The sequence below is a fragment of the Aquarana catesbeiana genome, linkage group LG11, assembly GCF_042186555.1.
Source record: "Aquarana catesbeiana isolate 2022-GZ linkage group LG11, ASM4218655v1, whole genome shotgun sequence".
Taxonomy (NCBI): domain Eukaryota; kingdom Metazoa; phylum Chordata; class Amphibia; order Anura; family Ranidae; genus Aquarana; species Aquarana catesbeiana.
Genome location: NC_133334.1, coordinates 226,007,100 through 226,034,170, shown reverse-complemented (window position 1 = coordinate 226,034,170; position 27,071 = coordinate 226,007,100). Strand labels below are relative to the sequence as shown.

At 42.6% G+C, this 27,071-nt stretch overlaps 2 protein-coding genes across 2 annotated transcripts in view; one reads left to right on the top strand and one right to left on the bottom strand.

Moving 5' to 3' along the window:
• The window catches only part of LOC141112528 (inactive hydroxysteroid dehydrogenase-like protein 1), a 465,623-nt gene that overhangs the window by 405,466 nt on the left and 33,086 nt on the right, over positions 1-27,071 (bottom strand). The gene's annotated exons all lie outside the window — the stretch shown is intronic.
• LOC141112527 (5-hydroxytryptamine receptor 3A-like) overlaps positions 1-27,071 on the top strand; it is a 105,702-nt gene that overhangs the window by 58,245 nt on the left and 20,386 nt on the right. The window contains exon 4 of the mRNA XM_073605440.1: positions 19,784-19,893. Within this exon, the coding sequence (XP_073461541.1) occupies positions 19,784-19,893 (110 nt within the window). The remainder of the gene's footprint in view (positions 1-19,783; positions 19,894-27,071) is intronic.

The following is a 27,071-nucleotide window of genomic DNA, read 5'->3' as shown; positions in this document are numbered from 1 at the left end:
TCAGGAAACGTTCTCATACTACAGGAGAATCTGCTATCCCGAATCAAACAGGCTTCTGCTGAGAGACCCTGGAAAATGATCTCAATGGACTTCATTGTGGAACTCCCTCCGGCAGAGGGTTTTTCTACCATCTTCGTAGTGGTGGACAGGCTGTCCAAAATGGCCCATTTTTTGCCCATGAAAGGAACACCCTCGGCTGTGAAAACTGCAAAAATATTCATCAAAGAAATTGTAAGGCTCCATGGATTCCCAGCCAACATTGTGTCTGACCGGGGTGTCCAGTTCACCTCCAAGTTTTGGAAAGCTCTGTGTGGGTCCCTTGAGATCGAATTGGCCTTATACTCCGCATACCACCCTCAGACGAACGGGCAAACGGAAAGAACTAATCAGACCCTGGAGCAGTACCTCCTTTGTTTTTCTTCGTTCTCACAAGATGACTGGGTTGCTTTACTTCCCATTGCCGAGTTCGCTTATAATAACTCTTCCCATTCTGCCATCAAACTCCATTTTTTGCTAATTACGGCTATCACCCATCCTTCCTGCCTAGTACCATACCTGAATGCTCAATCCCTGCAGTCTCTGAAACTATAGATTTCTTCTCTAAAAACAACAAACTATTACAAGAGACCATGACCAAAACACAAGAGTACAATAAAAAGATCTTTGACAGGAAAAAACGAGGAGAACTAATTCTGGAACCCGGCAACCAGGTATGGTTGTCTACAGTGAACTTGAAAATGGCTCGCCCCTCAAGAAAATTGGGCCCTAAGTTTATGGGCCCCTTCCCTGTAAAGAGAAAGATCAATGACGTAGCTTATGAGCTGGAATTACCCGATTCACTTAAAGTTCACCCCGTCTTCCATGTGACTCTTTTGAAACCTGCTGTTCCGAATGCCTTCCCTGAACGAAGTACTGGTCCACCGGAGCCTGTAATAGTCAATGGAGAGGAGGAATTTGAGGTGGAGGCAATCTTGGATTGTAGAAGGAGGTACAATCAGGTTCAGTATCTAATTAAATAGAAGGGGTATGGGCCGGAAAATAACTCTTGGGAGCCTGAAAGCAATATTCATGCTAAAGAACTAATGCAATCCTTCAAGAGATCCCATGGTGTGAAGTTGGCCCAAGTGGGCATCCGGAGGCTGCCCTTTAAGAGGGGGCAATGTCATGGATCTGCCACCTAAGGGTTAACTTAGTCCACACGGATTTCAGTGATTGGCAACAGGCTGCCTTATTTAAACACCTCAGCAGCTCTGTGTCCTTGCTGTTTGATCTGCAGCTTTGTGTATGTGTTTCCTGAAGATCTGATATCTGCTCCTGTTTGACCCGGCTTGTTTTGAGACTGTTCCTGTTATCCGCCTGCATCTCACCCTTGGCTTGTTTGACAATTCTTTCTGCCTGCTCCTCTTGTACCTTTGTTGCCAGCCTGATTATCGACCCGGCCTGCCTGACGTTCCAAGACTCTCCTCCAGTCTGCTATACTTACCTACTGCAGCCATCCAGCTTCAGTCCCAGCCTGCTGGTCCTGCCTGCTGTGCCAGCCATCTGACCCATCTGCTGTTGATCCTGCCAGACACTCATACCATTCTGCACTCCCGTGCCATCTGTCTGCTCTACCAGGGGCCACGAGTCAGATACGTAAGGGAGGCCTTCTTCTGCACTATCGGGCTCATCAGTCAGGTACGTGAGAATGTGACAGAATCACTTGTGAAAAGAAGGATCGTTGGTCACTTAAAAATAAACAACTTGCTGAACCCAAAACACATGGCTTTACTGAGGAGAGATCATGTCAGACTAATCTGTTTGAATTTTTGGACTAAGTTACCAATGTTGTGGATCAGGGTGGTGCTGTGGACATAGCATATCTTGAGTTTGAGTTCAGCAAGGCATATGATACAGTTCCACATAATGATCAAATACAAAAGATGTAAAAGCTAGAACTTAACCCTTGGGTGCTTTAGTGGATATGCAGTTGGCTAAAGGATAGATACCAGAGTGTGGTTGTAAATTAGGTTCATTTGGAACAGAGACCAGTCACTAGTGGTGTACCACAAGGTTCTGTACTGGGCCCTCTTCTATTTAATCTCTATGTAAGTGATATAACTAAAGGTTTGTTTGTGTCACGATCACTTAGTGCCCCTGTTCCTCATTCCAGCACCTGGGTTTTGGCTGTTGCTTCTTCCCTGTCTGTGTTCACCTGTTAGCTGATTGATCTGGTCAATCACCTGATATAAGCAAACCAAAAACTCTATCCCTCGATTGTGATAGAGACAGACTTACCTGCATTGTTCTAGATCAAGCCTCCCGTTAGTCTGCCTTGCGTGCTGTTGGATCTCCTGTGTATGACCCGAATTGGATACTGGACTATTCCCTGGACTCTGCCTGCCTTTTACATGGAATGGATACTGGATTATCCCCTGAACTCAGCCTGCCTTATTACCTGAACTGCCTTTGAACCATGCTACCTGTCTGCTAATATGCAAGTACCTGTTTGCTTTGCTAAGTTCGCATCTGCCCTGGTGTGGTGGCCAGACACTATAGCATTGTGTATAAGTCCTGGGGGCAACCAAGTACCAGTAGGCCTGCTTGTCTTAAGGGAAAGGGGTCTGCTATAGGTGAAGCACACAGTTGCCAGCTATAGTGTCTGACCACGTGCATTGTGGTAGATGTGACATTCGTGACAGTTTGGCAAGGTATATCTTTTTGCTGATAACACAAAGGTGTGTAATAGGGTTGATAGTAACATGGAAGCGGTATCTGTAACATGGGAAATGATTTGGCATTGCTAGAAGATTGGTCAAAGCACTGGAAACTGCAGTTCAATGTTGCTATGTAAATAATGCACCTAGGGAAAAATAATCCCTTGATATAGCACAACATTGGGGGTACAGTGATGGCCAGCACTACAGAGAAAAAAGACTTGGATGTATTTATTTCAGATAATTGCAAAATTAGCAAAAAAGTGTGACCAGGCAGTGGTAAAAGCAAATAGAATTCCAGGATGCATCACTAAAGGGATCATCGGTATCAGGAAGGAGGTCCTGATTCCCCTATATAGATCTTTAGTATATCCTCATTTAGAGTACTTGGGGAGATTTACTAAAACTGGCGAACACAGCATCTGGTGCAGCAGTGCATAGTAACAAATCAGCTTCTAGGTTTTATTGTCAAAGCTTAATTGAACAAGCTGAAGTTAGAAGCTGATTGGTTACTATGCACAGTTGCACCATGTTCTGTGTTCACCATCTTTAGTAATTCTCCCCCACTGTGTCCGGCTCCGGAGACCTCACTTACAAAAAGATAGAATGAGTCCAGAGACAAGTAACAAAACTGGTGAAAGGTCTAAGGGCTAAAACATATCAGGAGAGACTTAAGGAACTTAATATGTACGGTCTGGAGGAAAGATGGGAAAGGGGGGACATGACTGAAACCTTCAAATATGTCAAGGAGTGAATAAGGTTCAAGAGTGGAAGTATTTTCAATATAAAACCAAAATCAAGAACATGGGGATATGACCTCAAACTAACTGGAGGAAAGTTCAAAACTAATTTTAGAAAATATTATTTTACTGAAAGGGTAGGTGATGGACTTCCAGCAGAGATAGTGAGCAGACATGCGCGCTGCTGAAAAATTTGTTCGTTTTTGTTTTCATTTCATTCGTTTTTTGTTTTTTTCGTAAATTCGAAAATCCAGAAATTTGAAAATTCAGAATGCGGAAATTTGAAAATTCAGAAATTTGAAAATTCGGAAATTCGAAAAGTTGGAATTCGTAAATTCGAAATTCGAAAATTTGAAAATTCGGAAATTGGAAAAGTCTGAATTTGTAAATTTGAAATTCGTAAATTTGAAATTTGAACATTTGAAAATTCGGAAATGAAAAAATTAGAAAATCGGAAATTCAAAAGTTATAGGTATTGGAATTTTCCTTTCAAATTTTGCTGTTAGTGAACGTAACGTATATGAATTTATCTGAAGTTATTATTGTTATTTATCTTATTATTATTAATAAGTTACGTTCCATTCCTTTATGGTTCAATAAGTTTTTATTGTTTGTTTTCAACAAATATTTAAACAAAAAAAGAAAAAGTATAGACAATGCCAGTTGCCTGACATCAGGTCTCCTGGTATACAAATACAAATTATACAAACGCTGAAATAGTGCAATCGAGTACATGTGCAAAGGTCACTTTAAATAAAGCTTTACGTTAAACCCGTAAACGTGTGTCTGTTGACATGTGAGAATTATTTACCCTGGTCTTGGGTGCTCCATTGGGAACCTGCTGCACCCAGAGGCTCAGGGAGTCTGGGAAGTTAAACTAGAACAAAAATTGTCAGGAGTATTTTCAGCAACAAGAATCCTGAACACGTTCCATTCGTTTAGATACAGCATTTGTTGATACGGATAAATTGTAATTTTGGATAAATTCGTATTCCTTTACTTTTTTAAAGTTATCTGTCGCTCCGTGATCTAGTTTCAGCATTGCATGTCAGCAGCAAAATCGCTAGCATCAATTACTCATAATGCACCTCTATGGAATGTTGCTCAAATCACTGAAGGCAAGTGATTGTAGCAGAGCACAGCCCAATGCTGTACAACTGTCGCCATTGACTCTAATGATTAGAAAACTACCTGCTATGTGGTTTGTAGCAAAATTGTTTTCTGACATCAGCCTGGCACATCTACTATGCATAAAACCCTCTGGAGGTCAAGTGGTTAAACAGGAACATAGACAAGGAATAAAAGATAAAGAAGCCAGTAAGTCATTAACTACCGGTACTTGCCGCCTGCCCACAATGTACTGCGGATGAGTGTCGGTTGTATTCATTACATTTTTTTTTTCCCCCCAAAAAATAAAGCGTTTGAAAAATTGCTGCGCAAATACAGTGTGACATTATTATTATTATTATTATTATTCAGGATTTATATAGCGCCAACAGTTTACGCAGCGCTTTACAATATAAAAGGGAGACAATACAGTTATAATATAATACAATACAATACAATAGGATTAAGAGGGCCCTGCTCAGAAGAGCTTACAATCTAATAGGGTGGGGCAGGTGGTACAAAAGGTTGTAACTGTGGGGAATGAGCTGGTGGAAGTGGTAGGAGATTAGTTGGAGACGTGATAGGCTTTCCTGAAGAGATGAGTTTTCAGGGATTGCCTGAAGGTAGCAAGAGTAGGGGCTAGCCGGATAGATGGAGGTAGCGAGTTCCAGAGGATGGGAGAGGCTCTGGAGAAATCCTGGAGACGAGCATGGGAGGAGGAGATGAGAGAGCTTGAAAGCAGGAGTTTGGGGGTTCTATATAATTTCTAGAAAAAAATACTAATGTAAACAAAAAGTTCCAGAAAAGGCAGTTGGAAGTTGGTAAAGTGGCACAGTGCTGAATAGTAGAAAAAAATGGTCTGGTCATGAAGGGGGTAAAATCTTTCAGAGCTGAAGTGATTAAATCAGTTGCTGAAAAAAAAGGTTTAATATCACTTTAAAAATGGCTGATTTATATATTTGTTCTGGTTCACAGTCTCAATAAGCACTGAAGCCAGAAGTCTGGGATGATAGCCAGGCAGCCAGCATTTTCAGCAGCCTAAATGAGCAAAGTCAGCCAGAGTTTTTCTCTTAGCACAAGTTTACTATGATATGAGAAGTTATAAAACAGTCTGCGAGTTGGCTCATGTTTGACCTATAGAGGTCAGGACTCAAGCCTTCACTTGCTGAAATACTGTTCATAACCCCAGGCAGATGGTTTATGGTGTTCAGCCACAACTAGCAATAAGAAATGAATCACCTGATTTTGGCAGTTGCAGTGACAAACTGCAGTTTCAGAACTGGTGCTGGTGATATAGGTGTGCGCAGCATATTGCATTAGGCTCCTTTCACAACAATGCGTTTTTTCCTACTTTTTGCAGAAATGCAGGACATTTTTTAACATGGATTCCTATGGAACACATTCACATCAGTGCATTTTGTGCCTTTGCGTTTTTTGGAAAGGGTCAGGGCCTTTTTTTAAATGCAAAACGGTGCTTTTTTGCAATTTTTGGTACAAAAAAAAACCGCAAAATGCAAATTGCTGCAAAATTGCGGTAAAAAAAAAAAATGCTGGAGGCACTGCAGAAACGCTCAAAAGCAACATGCATAGATGTGAATCGAGCCCTAGGGCCGGTTCACACTGTCAGACATCGCATGTGATTCGCACTGCACTGCAAATCACATGCAATGTCTGTGCAATGTGAATTCAGACATACAGATTGTATGGCTGAATTCGCATCGCATTCGGACCAAACTTGTGCAGGACGCTTTTTTTTGTTCGCACCAGAATCAGATCGCATGGGTGTTCACACATATGAGATCTGATTTCTGTTCAAATTGACAGTTCGCACTGCGATATGCGAACCGATCTGAGGGTATCATTAACCACTTAAGGACCGAGCCTCTTTCTGAGATTTGTTGTTTACAAGTTACAAGTTTTTTTTGCTAGAAAATTGCTTCGAACCCCCAAACATTATATGTATTTTTTTTCTAACACCCTAGAGAATAAAATGGCGGTTGTTGCAATACTTTCTGTCACACCGTATTTGCACAGCGGTCTTACAAGCGCACTTTTTTGGAAAAAATACACTTTTTTAAATTAAAAAAATAAGTCAACAGTAAAGTTAGCCCATTTTTTATTTTATATTGTGAAAGATATTGTTACGCCGAGTAAATTGATACCCAACATGTCATGCTTCAAAATTGTGCCCGCTCGTGGAATGGAGACAAACTTTTACCCTTAAAAATCTCCATAGGCGACGTTTAAAAAATTCTACAGGTTGCATGTTTTGAGTTACAGAGGAGGTCTGGGGCTAGAATTATTACTCTCGCTTTACCGATCACAGCGATACCTCACATGTGTGGTTTGTACACCGTTTTCATATGCGGGCGCTACTCACATATGCGTTCGTTTCTGCACGCAAGCTCGGCGGGACAGGGCGCTTTTAAAAAAAATTTTTTTTTTTTCTTATTTATTTTACCTTTTATTTTTACACTGTTCTTTAAAAAAAGATTACATTCCTTGCAATAGGAACAAAAATGACAAACATCCCTTGTAATAGAAAAAAAGCATGACAGGACCTCATAAATATGAGAAAAAAAAGAAAAAAGAAAAAAAAAAAGGCCCTTTAAGAGCTATGGGCAGAAGTGACGTTTTGACGTCACTTCCGCCCTGCAATGATATGGAGATGGGTGGGGGCCATCTTCCCCTCACTCGTCTCCATACCAAGCCAGCAAGAGGACGCGATCGCCTCCGCCGCTACCGACTGCTCCGGTAAGCGGCGAAGGGCACCAGAGCGCAGCAGGAGGGAAAGGGGCCTCTCTCGCCACCGATAAAAGTGCTTTTGCGGCAAACCCACTGCAGAGACCACTTTTATCTGAAAGCGGACCACCCACTGAAGAAAAGGATACCGGGGTTGTGGCAGATAGCTGCTGCCATAACAAAGATATCCCCCTTCAAATTACCGACGTAAAACTGCAGCGGGTGGTCTGTATGTGGTTAACTTAGTATTGACACTCCCAGCGGTTCCCATAGGGCAGTGTGAACCGCCAGCGGGTGACATGCAATGGGGGAACCCATACTGAAATTGGCACGAGTTCTCATATCGCAGCAGTGGGAACCAGCCTTTAGGCCTGATTCACACCTATGCAGGTTGAAATGTTGGTAAACAATCCCCTAACACCACCAAGATGTTTTTGTGCCAATTAGAGTAGTACTAGAAGATGGGGGGGGAGGGGAATCTAGCATTAACATCAGGGGGCATGTGTGATTACCAGGAGGAGGACACCTATCATTACCTAGAGGTGGGGGACATTTGTCATTACTAAGGGGTGCATGTGTCATTACCAGGAGGGGGGCACAGGATTTACAAATTGTCTGTCAGTTTACAGGTGGTTGGCAAACTCAGCCAATTTTACTGTGCCTGTAAGCCCTGGTTCACATTGATGCGATGCGGGAAATGCAGAAGATTCACTGCGTTTCCCCGCATTGCACTGCATAGCAATCACATGACATCCATGTGATCTGCTGCGAGTGTCAATGTTAGATGAATGACACCCCAAAACAGATTGCAAAACACAGTGCGATTGCCAGAATCACATCGCATGGGTGTGATTCAGGTGCAGGGAAAAAAGGGTCCTGCACCTTTTTTGTGCGGATGTGATTTGAGTCATACAAAATGTATGGCTCATATCGCACCGCACAGACATTGCATGTGATGTACACAAGAATGCATTGCGATGTCCCGCTGGGGGTTGCTGCACATATTCTTTGAGGGAGGGGGGGGGAATAATAATGGAAAAAAAACCCGGACTGGAGGTGGAGGAGCATTTTTTTAACCACAAGTCCGTTTTTTTTTTCAAATCCAGTCTGGAGTTACCGGTAGATAATGACTTACTGGCTTCTTTATCTTTTATTCCTTGTCTATGTTCCTGTTTAACCACTTGACCTCCAGAGGGTTTTACCCCCTTCATGACCAGGGCATTTTATAGTATTCAGAACTGTGCTGCTTTACGTTGTACCCAAAATAAATGTATATATTTTTTTCACACAAATAGTGCTTTTTTCTTTTAGTGCTATTTAATCACCAGTGTGTTTTTTTTCCCCATTTTTGCTGTATAAATACAGAAAAGTAGTGTGTATATTATTTAGTCTGTAGGAAAGTTATAATCCACAAACTATGGTATAGTTATGCCGCGTACACACGATCAGACTTTACGGCAGACTTTGCTCGGCGGACTTTTCGCCGGACTTTGTCGGCTCCTTGCGCCGGACTTAAAAAGGGACGGACTTGGACACACACGATCACTGCAAAAGTCCGCTGGTTTGGAACGCGATGACATACAGCACGTACGACGGGACTATAAAAAGGAAGTTCAAGCCCCACTACGGCACCCTTTGGGCTCCTTCTGCTAATCTCGTGTTTATCTCGTGTTAGTAGAAGTTTGGTTAGAGACGATTTGCGCTTTTCACACTTCAGCTTATTTCGATCGTTTTCTGCGGTTCAGTTTGTGCTTGTGAGGTTTGTATCTGCTTTTCAGTGCGTGTTGGTCAGTTCGTAACCTGCCTTGCAGGCCGTTCTGGTCCGCTCGTTCCGGATTTTCAGGTCGTTCTTCATAGGCCTTGCTGTTGTTCAGTGCGTTTGTTATAAGTTTGTTTGTTTGACCAGCCGACCGTTTTGAAGCCATGTCGCGTGGACGTACTCATTCTCGAGTTCATGCTGCATGGGGACTTGGTGTTGGGGTTAATACTTTGACCCGAGTCCAGTCCATGAACAGGGCGAGGAGTAGTACATGGATGAAGAATTGGTTGCGCCAGCGTGACCAATTCTCGCATATGCCTTTGCTCCGTGAGCTCCGTGAGAATAATCCTGAGGATTTCAGGAATTATCTCCGGATGACGGACCCCGTTTTTGAGTGTCTGCTGGCTATGCTGACCCCCTATATCAGCAGGCAGGATACCTGCATGAGGCAAGCCATCAGTGCGGAGCAGAGGCTAGTTGCCACGTTGCGTTACTTGGCGACTGGGAGAAGTCTTCAGGACTTGAAGTTCTCGACAGGCATCTCCCCCCAGGCTCTGGGGATAATAATCCCAGAGACTTGTTCTGCCATCATTCAGGTCCTGCAGAAGGACTATATGAAGGTAAGTTTTATCCTTTAACATTACATGATATGTATTAAATGTTTGCTAATGTATAGTCTAAATGTCCTCCTTACCTAACACAGCATGCTTTGAATATGCTGTGAATGTCCCCTTTATCTTCATGCATGCCTGTTTTTGACATTAATCATTTATTGCCCTACATGCATATTTACATTCAATAACCTCCCCACCATGCAATCCTGGGTCCATTTATATCTCTAGCCTATAGTCCCTTGAACAATGTATATTGTCAGCTCCATTGTACTGTTTGACCCTCCCCCACCCCTCAAATGTTTAAAAATGTCAGGTGTGTTTTTCTCCCTAATTAGACCCCCTCCCCGACCCCTCACATGTTTTAAAATGTCAGGTGTGTTTCTTAACCTAATTAGAACCCCACCCCCCACATTAAAATTGATCAATGGGCCATCAGAGGGGTGATTAATCTTATAAGTGGGCCTTATGTTTTTTCTAATTTAAATAACAAACACACATATTAATTATGTTTGACTGCTGTTGTTCAATAATGTTTTTGTGTAATCTGATATCCAAGTTATGTTTGAAATTCCTTATATTAATTTTATTTTTTTTTTCACTCCACAGTTTCCTTCCAGTACACAGGAATGGCAGACTGTGGCCTCCCAGTTCGCTGACCGTTGGGACTTTCCCAACTGTGTCGGGGGGATTGACGGGAAGCATGTCCGCATTGTGCCACCACCGCATTCGGGGTCTTATTTCTACAACTATAAGGGGTTCCATAGTGTAGTTTTGATGGCGGTGGTCTCGGCACATTTGGACTTTCTGTTTGTGGATGTGGGGAAGAACGTCCGGATGTCTGACGGAGGAGTGTTTGCACAGACCGAGCTGTGCCAGCGTCTCACGACTGGTGGCCTGGGATTGCCACCTGATGACCAGAATGTGGATGGACTCCCCTCAGTTTTTATCGCTGATGAAGCGTTTGCTCTCGGTGAGCACTTGATGAGGCCGTTCCCCCAAAGAACACTCACCCCTGAGAGGAGGGTATTTAATTACCGGCTGACCAGAGCAAGAAGAGTTGTGGAGAATGCCTTTGGGATTCTGGTCAGCCGGTTCCGTTTGTTCCTTTCAGCCATAAATCTGGCGGACTATAAAATTAATCACGTCATACTTGCTTGCTGCATACTACATAACTTTTTACGTAGACATTCTGCTACATATCTAACCTCTGTTGGGCCTGAGGCCGGACTTGTACAAGATCCAACAATGACGGGCCTGGAAATTGACCGTATTGGCTTGGCCCCCCGAACCACACGTCAAGTGCGTGAGCGATATGTGAATTATTTTAATGGTCGGGGGGCCATTGCTATTTAAGAAGAGCTTTAATTTTACAAAATAAAAAAATAAAAAATGTTGGGCAAAAATATCTTGTTTTTATTCTTGTTTGCATTTAGTTTGGTCTGTCTCCTAGTGCACTTGTAGTAGTGGCAAGTGCATTTACCTTTAGTTAATAAGGCCCTTTGTCACTGTAACCACACACAAATTTACTAAACATCTCATTGAGAAATAATCAGCCACACACATTGTAGTAGTAAAAACATTTTACTGTGTGCACATTGAAAGGTGCATTAATTGAGATTTTTTTTTTTTTTTTTTTTTTTTGGGGGGGTTCCTTGCATGTGCCCCTCGGATCCACAGTGAAGGCACTCCAAAATGCTCTTTCTGTGCAATTCCAAGTAGAATTTGCATTTGTAGTGAAAAATGAATTTGCCTTTGGAAAATAAACCCCCTATGTCTAATTAACAAGGGACACCAACCTCATTAAGGTTCATTAAAACAACACAAAATATTAAGGTTATTGTGGTAACTTGAAAATACAAAAATAAAACAAAAAAAATGTTTGTATAATTTAGCACACATTGTAAAATAGATAAGTGTTGAAATCAATAAAAAAAAAAAAAAGATGAGTCCAAAATCTAATGTAATACTTTATTTATGAAGATCTGGCTTTTTCAAAATATCATATTAGATGTAAAAATAAATTGTAGCGCTAGAAACACACAAATAATAAATAGGATTCGAAGTACATATAGACGTAATGTCCAAGGAAAAGCAAATATGTGATCCAAGGGAGCAAAAAAGTCCACAATGAGAATGGATAATCCGTGTGTCAATTCTGTCTGCTTCTCAACCTTCAACTGGAATATCATCAATTTAAGCGAGTAGATAAAATACGCTTACCAGAGAGGTTGGATTCTACTGCCATAAGCATAGAATCAATGGAGCTTAATGCCACCCAGGGCGAAGTGGTGAAGTGTTGGAGGAAAAGGTAGAGCCTCTCCCAGGCCGGGACGTCCCCTCTCTACCAACAGGAACGAAGCCGAAAATGGATTCCAGAAAACGTGATGGTTTCTCAGTTCACCAGGGTATATGGAAAAAAGAGAAGAGATGCTTCCACATAGTATAACTTCTGGGTGTTTTTATTCGTAAGAAACCACGATACATATATATAAAAAATTGTGATCACAAAGATAGAATAAAAAGCAGTGTATAGGATCTGTAAAAAGCCGCCCTACGCGTTTCGGTCCAATGACCTTCAACAGGTCATTGGACCGAAACGCGTAGGGCGGCTTTTTACAGACCCTATACACTGCTTTTTATTCTATCTTTGTGATCACAATTTTTTATATATATGTATCGTGGTTTCTTTCTGTGGAAGCATTGTGGACTTTTTTGCTCCCTTGGATCACATATTTGCTTTTCCTGGGACATTACGTCTATATGTACTTTGAATCCTATTTATTATTTGTGTGTTTCTAGCGCTACAATTTATTTTTACATCTGTTTTCCCTTTTTGTCATATGGTTTTGTGGCAGCTCTTTTTTCTGTTTTTTTTCTTCTTTTTTTGGGTAGCGCATTAATCATCCCCTTTTACACTGTTAAAATATCATATTAGTCATGGCATGAGGATAAATCATGAAGAAAGAAGTTTGTGAGAACTCTGTGTGAATATAAAGCAGAAAAACAACTTCATTCCTCTCGCATTATAAAGAAAAAAAAAACGCTGTATTAAAAGATCACAGAAGAGGAACGTGCTAGCTTCAATATGAAGGCTAGTTTTACCAGACCGAGCGCTTCCGTCTTGTAATTGCTTCAGAGCATGCGTCAGTTTGAGTTCGTCGGACTAGCACACAGACGACCGGTTTGTCCGCTAGAAAGAAGAGTCCGTCGGATCGATTTAAAACATGTTTCAAATCTAAGGCCGTCCAACTTTTGAGCAAACAAAGTCCGCTGGAGCCCACACATGATTGAATTGTCTGACGAAATCCAGTACGCTGGACCAAATCTGCCGTAAAGTCCGCTCGTGTGTACGCGGCATTAGCTCCATATATGTCTTGACACAGGCACAATTTTAGAAATTTTTTCAGGTATTTACCAAAACATATGCAAGCTATAGTTATATTATGGATATGGGCTGAAAGTGCATACTCTCAGGTTTAATTTGAGGGTATGTACATCCAAATCGGAGGAATCGTTTAGGAATTGCAGCTCTTAAGAATAGCCATCCCCCTTTTTCAAGAGACCAAAAGTAATTGAACAATTGAATCAAAAGCTGTTTCATGGTCAGGTGTGGGCTAAAAAAATGGTGTGTTGCTAATAAATAAGTGTAAAAAATAACCCTTAAGTGGGTACTGCATTCAGATCGCTTTTCAGAGAGTATTTAACAGGCGTTTTTTTTTTCGACTCCAGTCCGTTTTTTTTTTTTTTTTTAAACCACTCCTTCTCCTCCTCCTGTAGCAGAATACATTTTGGCCTAAATTTATGAAGAAATTTGATATTTAGAGTTTTTTAATTAGATATGTTTTATAACAAAGTAGAAAATTTTTTTTTTTCACACAAATTTTCTGTCTCTTTTGGCTAATATGCTGTATCGGGCTTTTACACTGGAGTAAGAGGAGCGGCTCTTTCAGGGCACTTTTGTGAAAGGGGTCTAATAATGTGATGAATGTGAAGCCATTTAATCAATTCCAGTAGCAGTGTCTAGGTCTGTCACTCTGGTATTGATTACATTAAAATATTATATATAATTATGGCTAGACATATGCACTACCGAAAAATTAGTTTTGTTTTTGTTTCATTTGTTTTTTTTTTGTTTTTTTTTTTTTGTTCATCGGATCATTCCTTTAGATACACATTTTGTTATTTTGGATAATTCGTAACTTTGGATGCATTCGTATTTGTTCCGTTCCATTCATTTAGATGCAGCATTCGTTATTTCGGAAAATTCGTAACTCCGGATGCATTTGTATTCGTTACATTCACTAAGAGTTACTTTAGCCAAATATGAAAGGAAATTCCAATAAAAATGTAAATCTAATCTATCCCAAATTAGTTGCTATGGTGCAGAGACCTGAATCGAAGAATTACTGACTTCACCTATTTTACCGATAATTTAAATATCGACTGGATTTGAAAAAAACCCAGGCTGTTTTTTTTTCCCCAACTCCTGTCCATTTTTTTGTCAAATCCAGTCCGTTTTTTTCCCCCCCAACTCCAGTCCGTTTTTTTGGTCAAATCCAGTGCGAGTTCTTTTCCCAACGCCAGTCTGGGTTTTTCGTCAAACCCAGTCCGGGTTTTCTTTTCCCAACTCCAGTCCGGTTTTCTTGGTAAATCCGGTCCGGGTTTTCTTTTCCCAACTCCAGTCCGTTTTTTTTGTCCAATCCAGTCCGGGTTTTCCTTTCCCAACTCCGGTTGTTTCGTCGAATCCGGTCCGGGTTTTCTTTTCCCAACTCCAGTCCGGTTTTTTAGTAAAATCCGGTTCAGGTTTTCTTTTCCCAACTCCAGTCCGGTTTATTTGAAAATCTGGTCCGGGTTTTCTTTTCCCAACTCCAGTCCGTTTTTTTTTTTTGGTAAATCCGGTCCGGGTTTTCCTTTCCCAACTCCAGTCCGTTTTTTTCGTCGAATCCGGTCCGGGTTTTCTTTTCCCAACTTCAGTCTATTTTTTTAGTAAAATCCGGTCCAGGTTTTCTTCTCCCAACTCCAGTCCGGTTTATTTTTAAATCCGGTCCGGGTTTTCTTTTCCGAACTCCAGTCCGTTTTTTTTCGTCGAATCCGGTCCAGGTTTTCCTTTCCCAACTCCAGTCCGTTTTTTGGCAAATCCAGTCCTGGTTTTCCTTTCCCAACTCCAGTCCGTTTTTTTCGTCGAATCCGGTCCGGTTTTTCCTTTCTCAACTCCAGTCCTTTTTTTGTCGAATCCGGTCTGGATTTTCCTTTCCCCACTCCAGTCCGGTTTTTTTATCGAATCCGGTCCGGGTTTTCCTTTCCCCACTCCAGTCTGGTTTTTTCGTCGAATCCGCTCCGGGTTTTCTTTTGCTAACTCCAGTCCGTTTTTTTCGTCGAATCCGGTCCGGGTTTTGCTTACCCAACTCCAGTCCGTTTTTTTGGTAAATCCAGTCCGGGTTTTCCTTTCCCAAATCCAGTCCGTTTTTTTCATCGAATCCGGTCCGGGTTTTCTTTTCACAACTCCAGTCCGGTTTATTTTCAAATACGGTCCGGGTTTTCTTTTCCCAACTCCAGTCCGGTTCTTTTAGTAAAATCCGGTCAGGGTTTTCAACTCCAGTCCGGTTTATTTTCAAATCCTCTCTGGGTTTTCTTTTCCCAACTACAGTCCGTTTTCTTTTGGTAAATCCGGTCCGGGTTTTCCTTTCCCAACTCCGGTCCGTTTTTTTCGTCGAATCCGGTCCGGGTTTTCTTTTCCGAACTCCAGTCCGTTTTTTTTCGTCGAATCCGGTCCGGGTTTTCCTTTCCCAACTCCAGTCCGTTTTTTTGGGAAATCCGGTCCGGGTTTTCCTTTACCAACTCCAGTCCGGTTTATCTTCAAATCTGGTCCGGGTTTTCTTTTCCAACTCCAGTCCGTTTTTTTTTTGGTAAGTCCGGTCCGGGTTTTCCTTTCCAAACTCCAGTCCGTTTTTTTTGTCGAAACCGGTCTGGGTTTTCAACTCCAGTCCGGTTTATTTACAAATCCGGTCCGGGTTTTCTTTTCCAACTCCAGTCCGGTTTTTTAGTAAAATCCGGTCCGGGTTTTCCTTTCCCAACTCCAGTCCGGTTTTTTTCGTCGAATCCGGTCCGGGTTTTCCTTTCCCAACTCCAGTCCGGTTTATCTTCAAATCCGGTCCAGGTTTTCTTTTCCAACTCCAGTCCGTTTTTTTTTTGTTAAGTCCGGTCCGGGTTTTCCTTTCCCAACTCCAGTCCGTTTTTTTCGTCGAATCCGGTCCGGGTTTTCAACTCCAATCCGGTTTATTTTCAAATACGGTCCGAGTTTTCCTTTCCCAACTTCAGCCCGTTTTATTTATAAATCTGGTCCGGGTTTCCTTTCCCAACTCCAGTCCGTTTTTTTTGGTAAGTCCGGTCCGGGTTTTCCTTTCCCAACTCCAGTCCGTTTTTTTCGTCCGGTCCAGGTTTTCAACTCCAGTCCGGTTTATTTTCTAATCCGGTCCGGGTTTTCTTTTCCCAACTCCAGTCCGGTTTATTTTCAAATCCGGTCCGGGTTTTATTTTCCCAACTCCAGTCCGGTTTATTTTCAAACTGGTCCGGGTTTTCCTTTCCCAACTCCAGTCCGTTTTTTTTGTCGAATCGTGTCCGGGTTTTCTTTTCCCAACTCCAGTCCGGTTTATTTTCAAATCCGGTCCGGGTTTATTTTCCCAACTCCAGTCCGGTTTATTTTCAAACCGGTCCGGGTTTTCCTTTCCCAACTCCAGTCCGTTTTTTTCGGCGAATCCGGTCCGGGTTTTGCTTACCCAAATCCAGTCCGTTTTTTTCATCGATAGCGGTCCGGGTTTTCTTTTCACAACTCCAGTCCGGTTTATTTTCAAATCCGGTCCGGGTTTTATTTTCCCAACTCCAGTCCGGTTTATTTTCAAACCGGTCCGGGTTTTCCTTTCCCAACTCCAGTCCGTTTTTTTTGTCGAATCGTGTCCGGGTTTTCTTTTCCCAACTCCAGTCCGGTTTATTTTCAAATCCGGTCCGGGTTTATTTTCCCAACTCCAGTCCAGTTTATTTTCAAACCGGTCCGGGTTTTCCTTTCCCAACTCCAGTCCGTTTTTTTCGTCGAATCCGGTCCGGGTTTTGCTTACCCAACTCCAGTCCGTTTTTTTTGGTAAATCCGGTCCGGGTTTTCCTTTCCCAAATCCAGTCCGTTTTTTTCATCGATTCCGGTCCGGGTTTTCTTTTCACAACTCCAGTCCGGTTTATTTTCAAATCCGGTCCGGGTTTTCTTTTCCCAACTCCAGTCCGGTTCTTTTAGTAAAATCCGGTCCGGGTTTTCAACTCCAGTCCGGTTTATTTTCAAATCCGGTCTGGGTTTTCTTTTCCCAACTCCAGTCCATTTTCTTTTGGTAAATCCGGTCCGGGTTTTCCTTTCCGAACTCCAGTCCGTTTTTTCGTCTAATCCAGTCCGGGTTTTCCTTTCCCAACTCCAATCCGGTTTTTCGTCTAATCCGGTCCGGGTTTTCCTTTCCCAACTTCAGTCCGGTTTATTTATAAATCGGTCCAGGTTTCCTTTCCCAACTCCAGTCTGTTTTTTTCGTCCGGTCCAGGTTTTCAACTCCAGTCCGGTTTATTTTCTAATCCGGTCCGGGTTTTCTTTTCCCAACTCCAGTCCGGTTTATTTTCAAATCCGGTCCGGGTTTTATTTTCCCAACTCCAGTCCGGTTTATTTTCAAACCGGTCCGGGTTTTCCTTTCCCAACTCCAGTCCGGTTTTTTCGTCGAATCGTGTCCGGGTTTTCCTTTCCCAACTCCAGTCCGGTTTATTTTTAAATCCGGTCCGGGTTTTCTTTTCCAACTCCAGTTCGGTTTATTTTTAAATCCGGTCCGGGTTTTCTTTTCCCAACTCCAGTCTGTTTTTTTCGTTGAATCCGGTCTGGGTTTTCTTTTCCCAACTCCAGTCCGTTTTTTCGTCTAATCCAGTCCGGGTTTTCTTTTCCCAACTCCTGTCCGGTTTTTTCGTCTAATCCAGTCCGGGTTTTCTTTTCCCAACTCCGGTCCGTTTTTTTCGTGGAATCCGGTCCGGGTTTTCTTTTCCGAACTCCAGTCCGTTTTTTCGTCTAATCCAGTCCGGGTTTTCCTTTCCCAACTCCAATCCGGTTTTTCGTCTAATCCGGTCCGGGTTTTCCTTTCCCAACTTCAGTCCGGTTTATTTATAAATCGGTCCAGGTTTCCTTTCCCAACTCCAGTCTGTTTTTTTCGTCCGGTCCAGGTTTTCAACTCCAGTCCGGTTTATTTTCTAATCCGGTCCGGGTTTTCTTTTCCCAACTCCAGTCCGGTTTATTTTCAAATCCGGTCCGGGTTTTATTTTCCCAACTCCAGTCCGGTTTATTTTCAAACCGGTCCGGGTTTTCCTTTCCCAACTCCAGTCCGGTTTTTTCGTCGAATCGTGTCCGGGTTTTCCTTTCCCAACTCCAGTCCGGTTTATTTTTAAATCCGGTCCGGGTTTTCTTTTCCAACTCCAGTTCGGTTTATTTTTAAATCCGGTCCGGGTTTTCTTTTCCCAACTCCAGTCTGTTTTTTTCGTTGAATCCGGTCTGGGTTTTCTTTTCCCAACTCCAGTCCGTTTTTTCGTCTAATCCAGTCCGGGTTTTCTTTTCCCAACTCCTGTCCGGTTTTTTCGTTGAATCCGGTCCGGGTTTCCTTTCCCAACTCCAGTCAGGTTTTTTTGGTAAGTCCGGTCCGGGTTTTTTTCATCTAATCCGGTCTGGGTTTTCATTTTAAAATTGATCAATCTTAATGTACTGACAATCTCATTTCTTGAGCTAGAAAATGCCAGGACTGTACAAATACCCCCAAATCATCCCTTTTTGCAAATAAACTGGACTGGAGTTGGGAAATGAAACACGGAGCGGATTCGACGAAAAAAACAGACTGGAGTTGGGAAAAGAAAACCCGGACCGGATTTCAAAATAAACCGGACTGGAGTTGGGAAAAGAAAACCCAGACTGGATTCGACGAAAAAAACGGACTGGAGTTGGGAAAGGAAAACCCGGACCGGATTGACTAAAAAAAATGGACTGGAGTTGGGAAAAGAAAACCCGGACCGGATTTGAAAATAAACCGGACTGGAGTTGGGAAAAGAAAACCCGGACACGATTCCACGAAAAAAACACTCTGGAGTTGGGAAACGAAAACCCGGACCGGATTTAACTAAAAAAACGGACTGGAGTTGGGAAAAGAAAACCCGGACCGGATTTAAAAATAAACAGGACTGGAGTTGGGAAAAGAAAACCCGGACCAGATTTTAAAATAAACCAGACTGGAGTTGGGAAAAGAAAACCCGGACCGGATTTAAAAATGAACCGGACTGGAGTTGGGATTTTCATTCTTATTTTTGGATTCCTGAATTACCGAATTTATGGATTTTCGAATTTTGAATTTCCGATTTTTTTGAATTTCCGAATTTTTAAATTTTGAATTTCCGAATATTCTGAAAAATTCGGAAATGTGAAAATTCGGATATTTCCAAATTAACGAATTTTTCTAAATTCGTTAAAAAACACATTTAGAACTAAATGCATTGCACATGTCTAGTAGTGGGTCAGTCAACAGTGGTTTCAAACATGCATGGGACAAAAATAGATCTATACTCAGATAAAAAAGTTAAAGAAAAAAAAGAAAAGAAAAAAAGGAAAAACAAACAAATGCAAAGCATGCATAAAAAATAAAAACAAAATGGCAAGACTCGATGGACCACTCTGTTTTTCTGCCGTTACTTTTCTATGTTTCCATTCATCAGGGCTTGATTGAACATGATGTGAATGGACTAGATGTGAGCTGAATCTTTAATGTTATTTCTTTCAGTGTGAGTGGGTGGTGGTGAGCAGTGGTGTGGGGCTTCAATTTTTGTTACAAGCGTGCTATGATGCCATTGGTGGGATTAGTGAAAGGCGGGTGTTCCCAAAGGTATTGCATCTATCGGATTCCAGATATAAGGGAAAAGAGCTGTCAACCTGAGTATGCAATAATACTACGTGAGGGGGGAGGTGTAACTTTGCTAGTGCAAATGAGGCTGTTTTCTAACCTCTAAACACTCTATCACATAAGGATAAGATTATGCAGGTATCCTGGGTCATTTCATTTTGTTTTTACCTACCAGGCATGGAACGACGAATACATTAGCTGGAACCCAGATGACTTTTGCGGAATAAAGAAACTGCTTGTTAACAGTGATTATTTCTGGAAACCAGACCTTTACATCTACGAAATGTAAGTGAGCTCAGTGTGATGGTTCTTATATGGAGTGACAGCTTCCCAGTGTTGATACCACACCAAGATCTTTCCCTACATTATGGTTTGTCCAACTTCCTTGATTTGGGCAGATGATAAACTTCAGTAGAAAAGCGGGTTGTACTGAATATTACCAGGTCTCCAATATACAGTGCCTTGCAAAAGTATTCACCCCCCTTGGCTTTTTACCTATTTTGTCACATTACAGCCTTTAGTTCAATGTTTTTTTTATCTGAATTATATGTGATCGATCAGAACACAATAGTCTAAGTTGGTGGAGTGAAATTAGAAAAATATATATACATAAAACTATTTTTCAGAAATAAAAAAACTGATAATTGGCATGTGCGTATGTATTCACCCTCTTTGTTATGAAGCCCATAAAAAGCTCCGGTGCAACCAATTACCTTCAGAAGTCACATAATTAGTGAAATGATCTCCACCTGTGTGCAATCTAAGTGTCACATGATCTGTCATTATATATACACACCTTTTTGAAAGGCCCCAGAGGCTTCAACACCTAAGCAAGAGGCACCACTAACCAAACACTGCCATGAAGACCAAGGAACTCTCCATACAAGTAAGGAACAGTGTTGTTGAGAAGTACAAGTCAGGGTTAGGTTATAAAAAAATATCCAAATCTTTGATGATCCCTAAGAGCACCATCAAATATATCATAACTAAATGGAAAGAACATGGCACAACCGCAAACCTAGTTTTGGTGTGCGGCCGTCCCTTGGCAGGTTTGCGGTTGTAAAACAAAAATGCAAAACACTGCGCTAACCACTGAAAGAAAGGAGCAGCTACATACAGTGTGACAAGCAACCTATACAAAAAAGAAAAAAATGTAGCGCATTCTAAACATATTGAAAAATTCTGTTATAACAACAAAATAAGTCCATGTGAATAAGTCCTTGGAACCTAATAAAATATAATCAAGATGAAAACCACCAGATTGCTTTTGCATTTACTCTTGGCCACCAGCTGACTGCCAAGATGAGAGGAATTGGTCCTATGTACATCATGTGTGTTATGGAGCCTTCGGTTCGAAGCTGCAAGGATGGACCATCCATCCATTAACCTCTATCTATCCAGCTGGATTTTCATCTGTTAGTTAAGTAATTTGCCTTTTGAATCTGCCATCTGCTAAGCAGGCTCTCTGTGTGGTGTTGGTGCACTTACTGATCTCTTCATTGGTTGATGTTCCACATATCTGCAGGATTTTACACTTGGTATTTACTATCTGGTAAGCAGGCTCTCTGTGTGGTGTTGGTGCACTTACTGATCTCTTCACTGGTTGGTGTTCCACATATCCATAGGATTTGCATTTAACATTTGTTATCTGGTAAGGAGGCCCTCTGTGTGGTGTTGGTGGTTATCAATTTTTCACCACTGTGTGTTTAATACATTTGTTACTTCACAATGTGAGTGGTACTCCTATTCACCTATTTTAAACAATTTTTGTGTCAGTATTACGCTGTTATTATTCTATATCTTTTTGGGATAAAAACATTTTTACGTGGATTCAACGCACACCCATCGATAAGTGGACTATGGTTATACCCTACTGTGACTAGTTCGCATCAAGGCCCAGGCTGGGTTAAGCCACCTGCTTGATTGTCTTACACTCTGGATTTCCATCTTGAGTTCCAGTGGTGACGGTCTACCTTGAGTATCCTTGGAGGTCCTGTGGAATCCACTTCGGAAGCTTTCAACTGCCTGGATATTCCTCCATCTGCCCTGCTGGGCACATTGCCTTTAAAACTCCATGTCGCTGACAAGGGAGTCCACCGGATCCAGTAAGAGTATGCATTTATCATTCATCTATTGATGCAGACCTTTGTGACGGTGTTCTTACCCATCGATCCACTTTACCCTTACCAGCCTTTGGATACCCACCATCCCTGAGTGATCGTGCTTGTATTTATTCACAGTGGACACTCCATCACTTTGTTATTTGTGTTTATATATGGTTTTGGTGGTTTTCATCTTGATTATATTTTATTAGGTCCCAAGGATTTATTCACATGGACTTATTTTGTTGTTATAACAGAATTTTTCAATATGTTTAGTATGCGCTACATTTTTTTCTTTTTTTGCATAGGTTGCTTGTCACACTGTATGTAGCTGCTCCTTTCTTTCAGTGGTTAGCGCAGTGTTTTGCATTTTTGTTTTACAACCGCAAACCTGCTAAGGGACGGCCGCACACCAAAACTCATTGACCGGGCAAGGAGGGCATCAAAAAAGAGAGGCAGCACAGAGACTGAGGTAACCCTGGAGGAGCTGCAGAGTTCCACAGCAGAGATTGGAGTATCTGTACATAGGATGACAATAAACAGTACGCTCCATAGAGTTGGGCTTTATGGCAGAGTGGCCAGAAGAAAGCCATTACTTTCAGCAAAAAACAAAATGGCACGTTTTGAGTTTGCGAAAAGGCATGTGGGAGGCTCCCAAAATGTATGGTGGAAGGTGCTCTAGTCTGATGAGACTAAAATTGAACTTTTTGGCTATCAAAGAAAACCCAACACATCACATGACCCAAAAAACACCAGCAGTCGGGACTGGGAAACTGGTCAGAGTTGAGGGAAAGATGGATGGTGCTTAATACAGGCATATTCTTGAGCAAAACCTGTACCACTTTGTGCGTGATTTGGGGCTAGGACGGAGACAATTACCCCAAACACATTGCTAAAGCAACACTTGAGTGGTTTAATGGGAAACATGTAAATGTGTTGGAATGGCCTAGTCAAAGCCCAGACCTCAAGCCAATAGAAAATCTGTGGTCAGACTTAAAATTAGCTGTTTACAAGCGCAAACCATCCAACTTGAAGGAGCTGTAGTAGTTTTGCACGGAAGAATGGGCAAAAATCCCAGTGGTAAGATGTGGCAAGCTCATAGAGACTTATCCAAAGCGACTTGGAGCTGTGCTAGCTGAAAAAGGTGGCTCTACAAAGTATTGACTTTAGGGGGGTGAAAAGTTATGCACATTGACTTATTCTGTTATTTTGTCCTATTTGTTGTTTGCTTCACGAAAAAAAAAAAATCTTCAAAGTTATGGGCATGTTCTGTAAATTAAATGATGCAAATCCTCAAACAATCCATGTTAATTTCAGGTTGTGAGGCAACAAAACACGAAAAATTGCCAAGGGGGGGTGAATACTTTTGCAAGGCACTGTATGTAAAAATAGTTCCTTGTTGAGCTGGTCTTTCAATACCCTATTATATTATCACTTCCTACTGAAGACCTTCTGTGTACATTATTACAGAGCAGTCTTCACATCTAGTAAAAGAAGGTTTGTAAGATATCTCATTTATTTGGTGTGTCCAAAATTGGCACATGCTTTTAAAAATGTAAGATCTGAAAATAAGTACTTTAATATATGATGTCTTTTGTATTTGTTTAAAGCAGAACTCCAGCAGTTATCTTTTTTTCATACTTGCCTTTATATAAGTATCCATATCTGGAGGGCCGCTGGGGATGTTGAAAATCATTGTAGTAGTCCACGCTATACACAGTAATAGTTGGGATCTTCCAGGTGCTGCTCCATCGGCTTCCCCTATGCACACTGAACACATGGGGTCACTCGCTTGGCACTGCTGCCATTCAGGAAGCCCTTTCTATTTTTTTCAATGAATACAAGCATTCTCCGATTGGAAAAGGGGTGGATAAAGTCTCGACCTCCACTTCGTCCAATCAGAAAATGCCTTGTATTCATTGAAATAAATATATAAGGTGTTCTCTAGATAATTACATGAAGAAGAAAAGAACCAGACAGGCAGTGTCTGCGAGGTACCGTGTGTAGCCCCGCCCCCAAAGGAACTACTTGGTAACCTGGGTTCTCTGTTCTGCACCTCGACTCTCAGCCACTCTGACACACCTAGCCAAATGGAAATTACCACACGAAGAGAATTACAAAGTTACTCTGGTGTATTAAAGAACTCAGGGGATTATTTACTAAAGGAAAATCCACTTTGCACTGCAAGTGCACTTGGAAGTAAAGTCGCTGTAGATCCGAGGGGGACATGTGAGGAAAATAAAAAACAGCATTTTAGCTTGCACATGATTGGATGAAAAAATCAGCAGAGCTTTCACTCATTTCAGATCTACCCCTTATGCCGCGTACACACTAGCGGACTTTACGGCAGACTTAGTCCAGCGTACCGGATTTCATCGGACAATTCGATCATGTGTGGGCTCCAACGGACTTTGTTTTCTCAAAAGTTGGACGGACATAGATTTAAAACATGTTTCAAATCTATCCGACGGACTCGAGTCCGGTCGAAAAGTCAGCTCGTCTGTGTGCTAATTCGATGAACAAAAAGCCACGCTAGGGCAGCTATTGGCTACTGGCTATGAACTTTCTTATTTAAGTCCGGTCATACATCATCACGTACGAATTCGTCAGACTTTGGTTGATTGTGTGTAGGCAAGCCCGTTCATTCAGAAAGTCCGTCGTAAAGTCCGTTGAAAAGTCCGCCGGGCAAAGTCTGCCGTAAAGTCCGCTCCTGTGTACGCGGCATTAGATTTAGAGCGACTGCACTTCCAAGTGCACTTGCAGTGCAAAGTGGATTTGCCTTTCGTAAATAACCCCCTCAGTGTATTAAGCTGAACTGTAGAGGCTTAAGCATCAATGAACATATAGGAGGTACATTTTAGAAAGAGTCTGCTATACAGTAGGAATACTAGTCCAGAGCTACTTGAAATAAAGTTCTGTACCACTAAATTGTGGAGCCTCAGGCCTGAAGGTTCCAGTATCTGTCTCTCTGGGAGAAGGAGGAGTGGAAGTCTCTGACAATGTAGATGACCACAACCAGTCCACATAAACATCTTCCTCCTCACTACTTTTCCCTTCCTCTACATCTGGAAGCAAGTTTTCTTTGTAAGCCTGTTTGAGTAGGCTGTGAACTTGGTTATTGAAGCACCTAAACTGCTTCTGCTAGTGGTAAGAGGTGATTATGGTGCCAAGTCTTTAATGGACTTGTTCTTCCTTCTGGGCAAATTTGGTATATCTCTCAAATAGAATAGTGACCCGATACCAATTGTACACCAATCCTACCTATGAGCCACAGCTAAACAGCAAAACATTAAATTATTAAACAGTGTATAATAATGATTGTTGTCACGTTAAAAATTACTAAAGTATCTCAATGAATTCACCATAAAATACTGTGGTCAGGGGAAGGAGGACGTCTTTTTGGCTTTCTAGAAAATGACTCTGGGGTATACATTCTGGAGCCTTGGGCCTGAGGGTTCCAGTATCTGTCTCACTGGGAGAAGGAGGAGTCTCTGACAGTGTAGATGGCCACAACCAGTCCATATAAACATCTTCCTCCTCACTGCTTTTCCCTTCCTCCACATCTGGCGGCAAAGTCTGAGACCTGATTACTGGGCGTGATCTATGGGAGCCTGTTTGGGTGGGCTGTGAACTTGGTTGTTGAGGCACCTCAACTGCATCTGTTAGCAGTAAGAGGTGATTCCGATGCCAAGTCTTTAATAGGTCTCTTCTTTCCCCTGGGCGAATCTGGTACTCTTATACCGGCTATCCAGGCAGCTGCTTGCAGATGACGTAAGCTGATGTAAGATGATTGGTTCACCTGGCGGTACCACTTAATGGGAGTGCAGATCAGAACTCTCAGTGGTGATGGTGACACATCTCAGAGTTATCAGCAATAGATCACGGAATTCCACAAGCAGTCTGGGAAGATGCGGCTTCTTTCTCCTCCCCACTCCCAAGCCCTCCTGGGAACTGTAGTCCATTGAGTGACAGGAGCTCATAATGATTCTACAAGTGTGGACTTCAAGTCCCATTATCCACTGGGTCTAGCTTCAAGTCATTGGGCACTATAAGCACTCCCACTGCCCCTGCTAATGGGAGGTGGCAGAGCATTGAAGTTCAGCCTGATTGATTGCTGTAAATGCACAAACAGCTATCGATAATGTCAGGGTTTAAACCTTGCAACCTAAGGCGCGGATAAGGTGGTTTGGATGTTTTAGTTGAAATATGAATGGGGTTGCTAAATTTGTACTTATAAGGTTCAACTATAGCAAAGGTCTGCTTACTAAGATTTCTGTTTACTCTCATCACTGCTATATGTTCACTGCACTCAGTGGTGTGGCGTAGTGTGGGGGGGCAGCTGGTGCAGTCGCCCTGGGGGCAACATTTGGAAGGGTTCAGACAGGGCAGACAGGGCCACCGTAAGGCAGCCCAGGCAGCAGGCAAACTAAAACCTGCACACTGTGCCTGGTAGGAGAGAGGGCGCAGCATGGAGGTTTTAGTTTACTTGCTGTTTAGCTGCTGTCACTGAGAAAACAGGGAGAATAGATTCAAGCATGCAGAGGAGGGCAGAGTGGTAGACGGATCCCGATTTCAAGTGTGTGCAGGCAGTGATCGACATGCTTTGGGGTGGAGTGGACAGGCCGGGGGGGCAGGTGTGCCAGCAAAGGAGGAGGTCAAGGTGGAGGAGGCTCCCCGCTGATTGCTGCAGCTGCCACCAGAGATCATGGTGGAGATATTCTCCTGCCTGCTCAGGACACAGCTAATCATCTTGTTCCTGGTGCTGCAGGACCAGTGAGATGTGGGGGGATTGTGTGTGTGTGTGATGGGTGAGGGAGGTATCTGGGATCCCTCCACCAGAGTGGAGGGATCTGTTGGGGTATCTGGAGGTGTGATCAGAGTGGAGGGATCTGGAGATGTGATTAGAGTGGAGGGATGAGGGTAGGATCTGGAGGTATGATCAGAGTGGAGAGATGGGGGAATCTGGGGATGTGATCAGAGTGGAGGGATCTGGTGAGGGAATCTGGGGGTGTGATCAGAGTGGAGGAATCTGGGGGGGGGATCTGGGAGTGTGATCAGAGTGGAGGAATCTGGGGGGGTATCTGGGGGGAGTGATCAGAGTGGGGGAGTATCTGGGGGTGTCATCAGAGTGGAGGAATCTGGGGGGGGGGATCTGGGAGTGTGATCAGAGTGGAGGAATCTGGGGGGGGGGTCTGGGAGTGTGATCAGAGTGGGGGAGTATCTGGGGATGTGATCAGGGTGGGGGTATCTGGAGGGTGTAATCAGATTGTGGGGGAGGTATCTGGGGTGTGATTAAGGTGGGGTATCTAAAAGTCCACAGGTTAGGAGGGCCAAATTACTTGTCTTGCCCTGGATACTGAC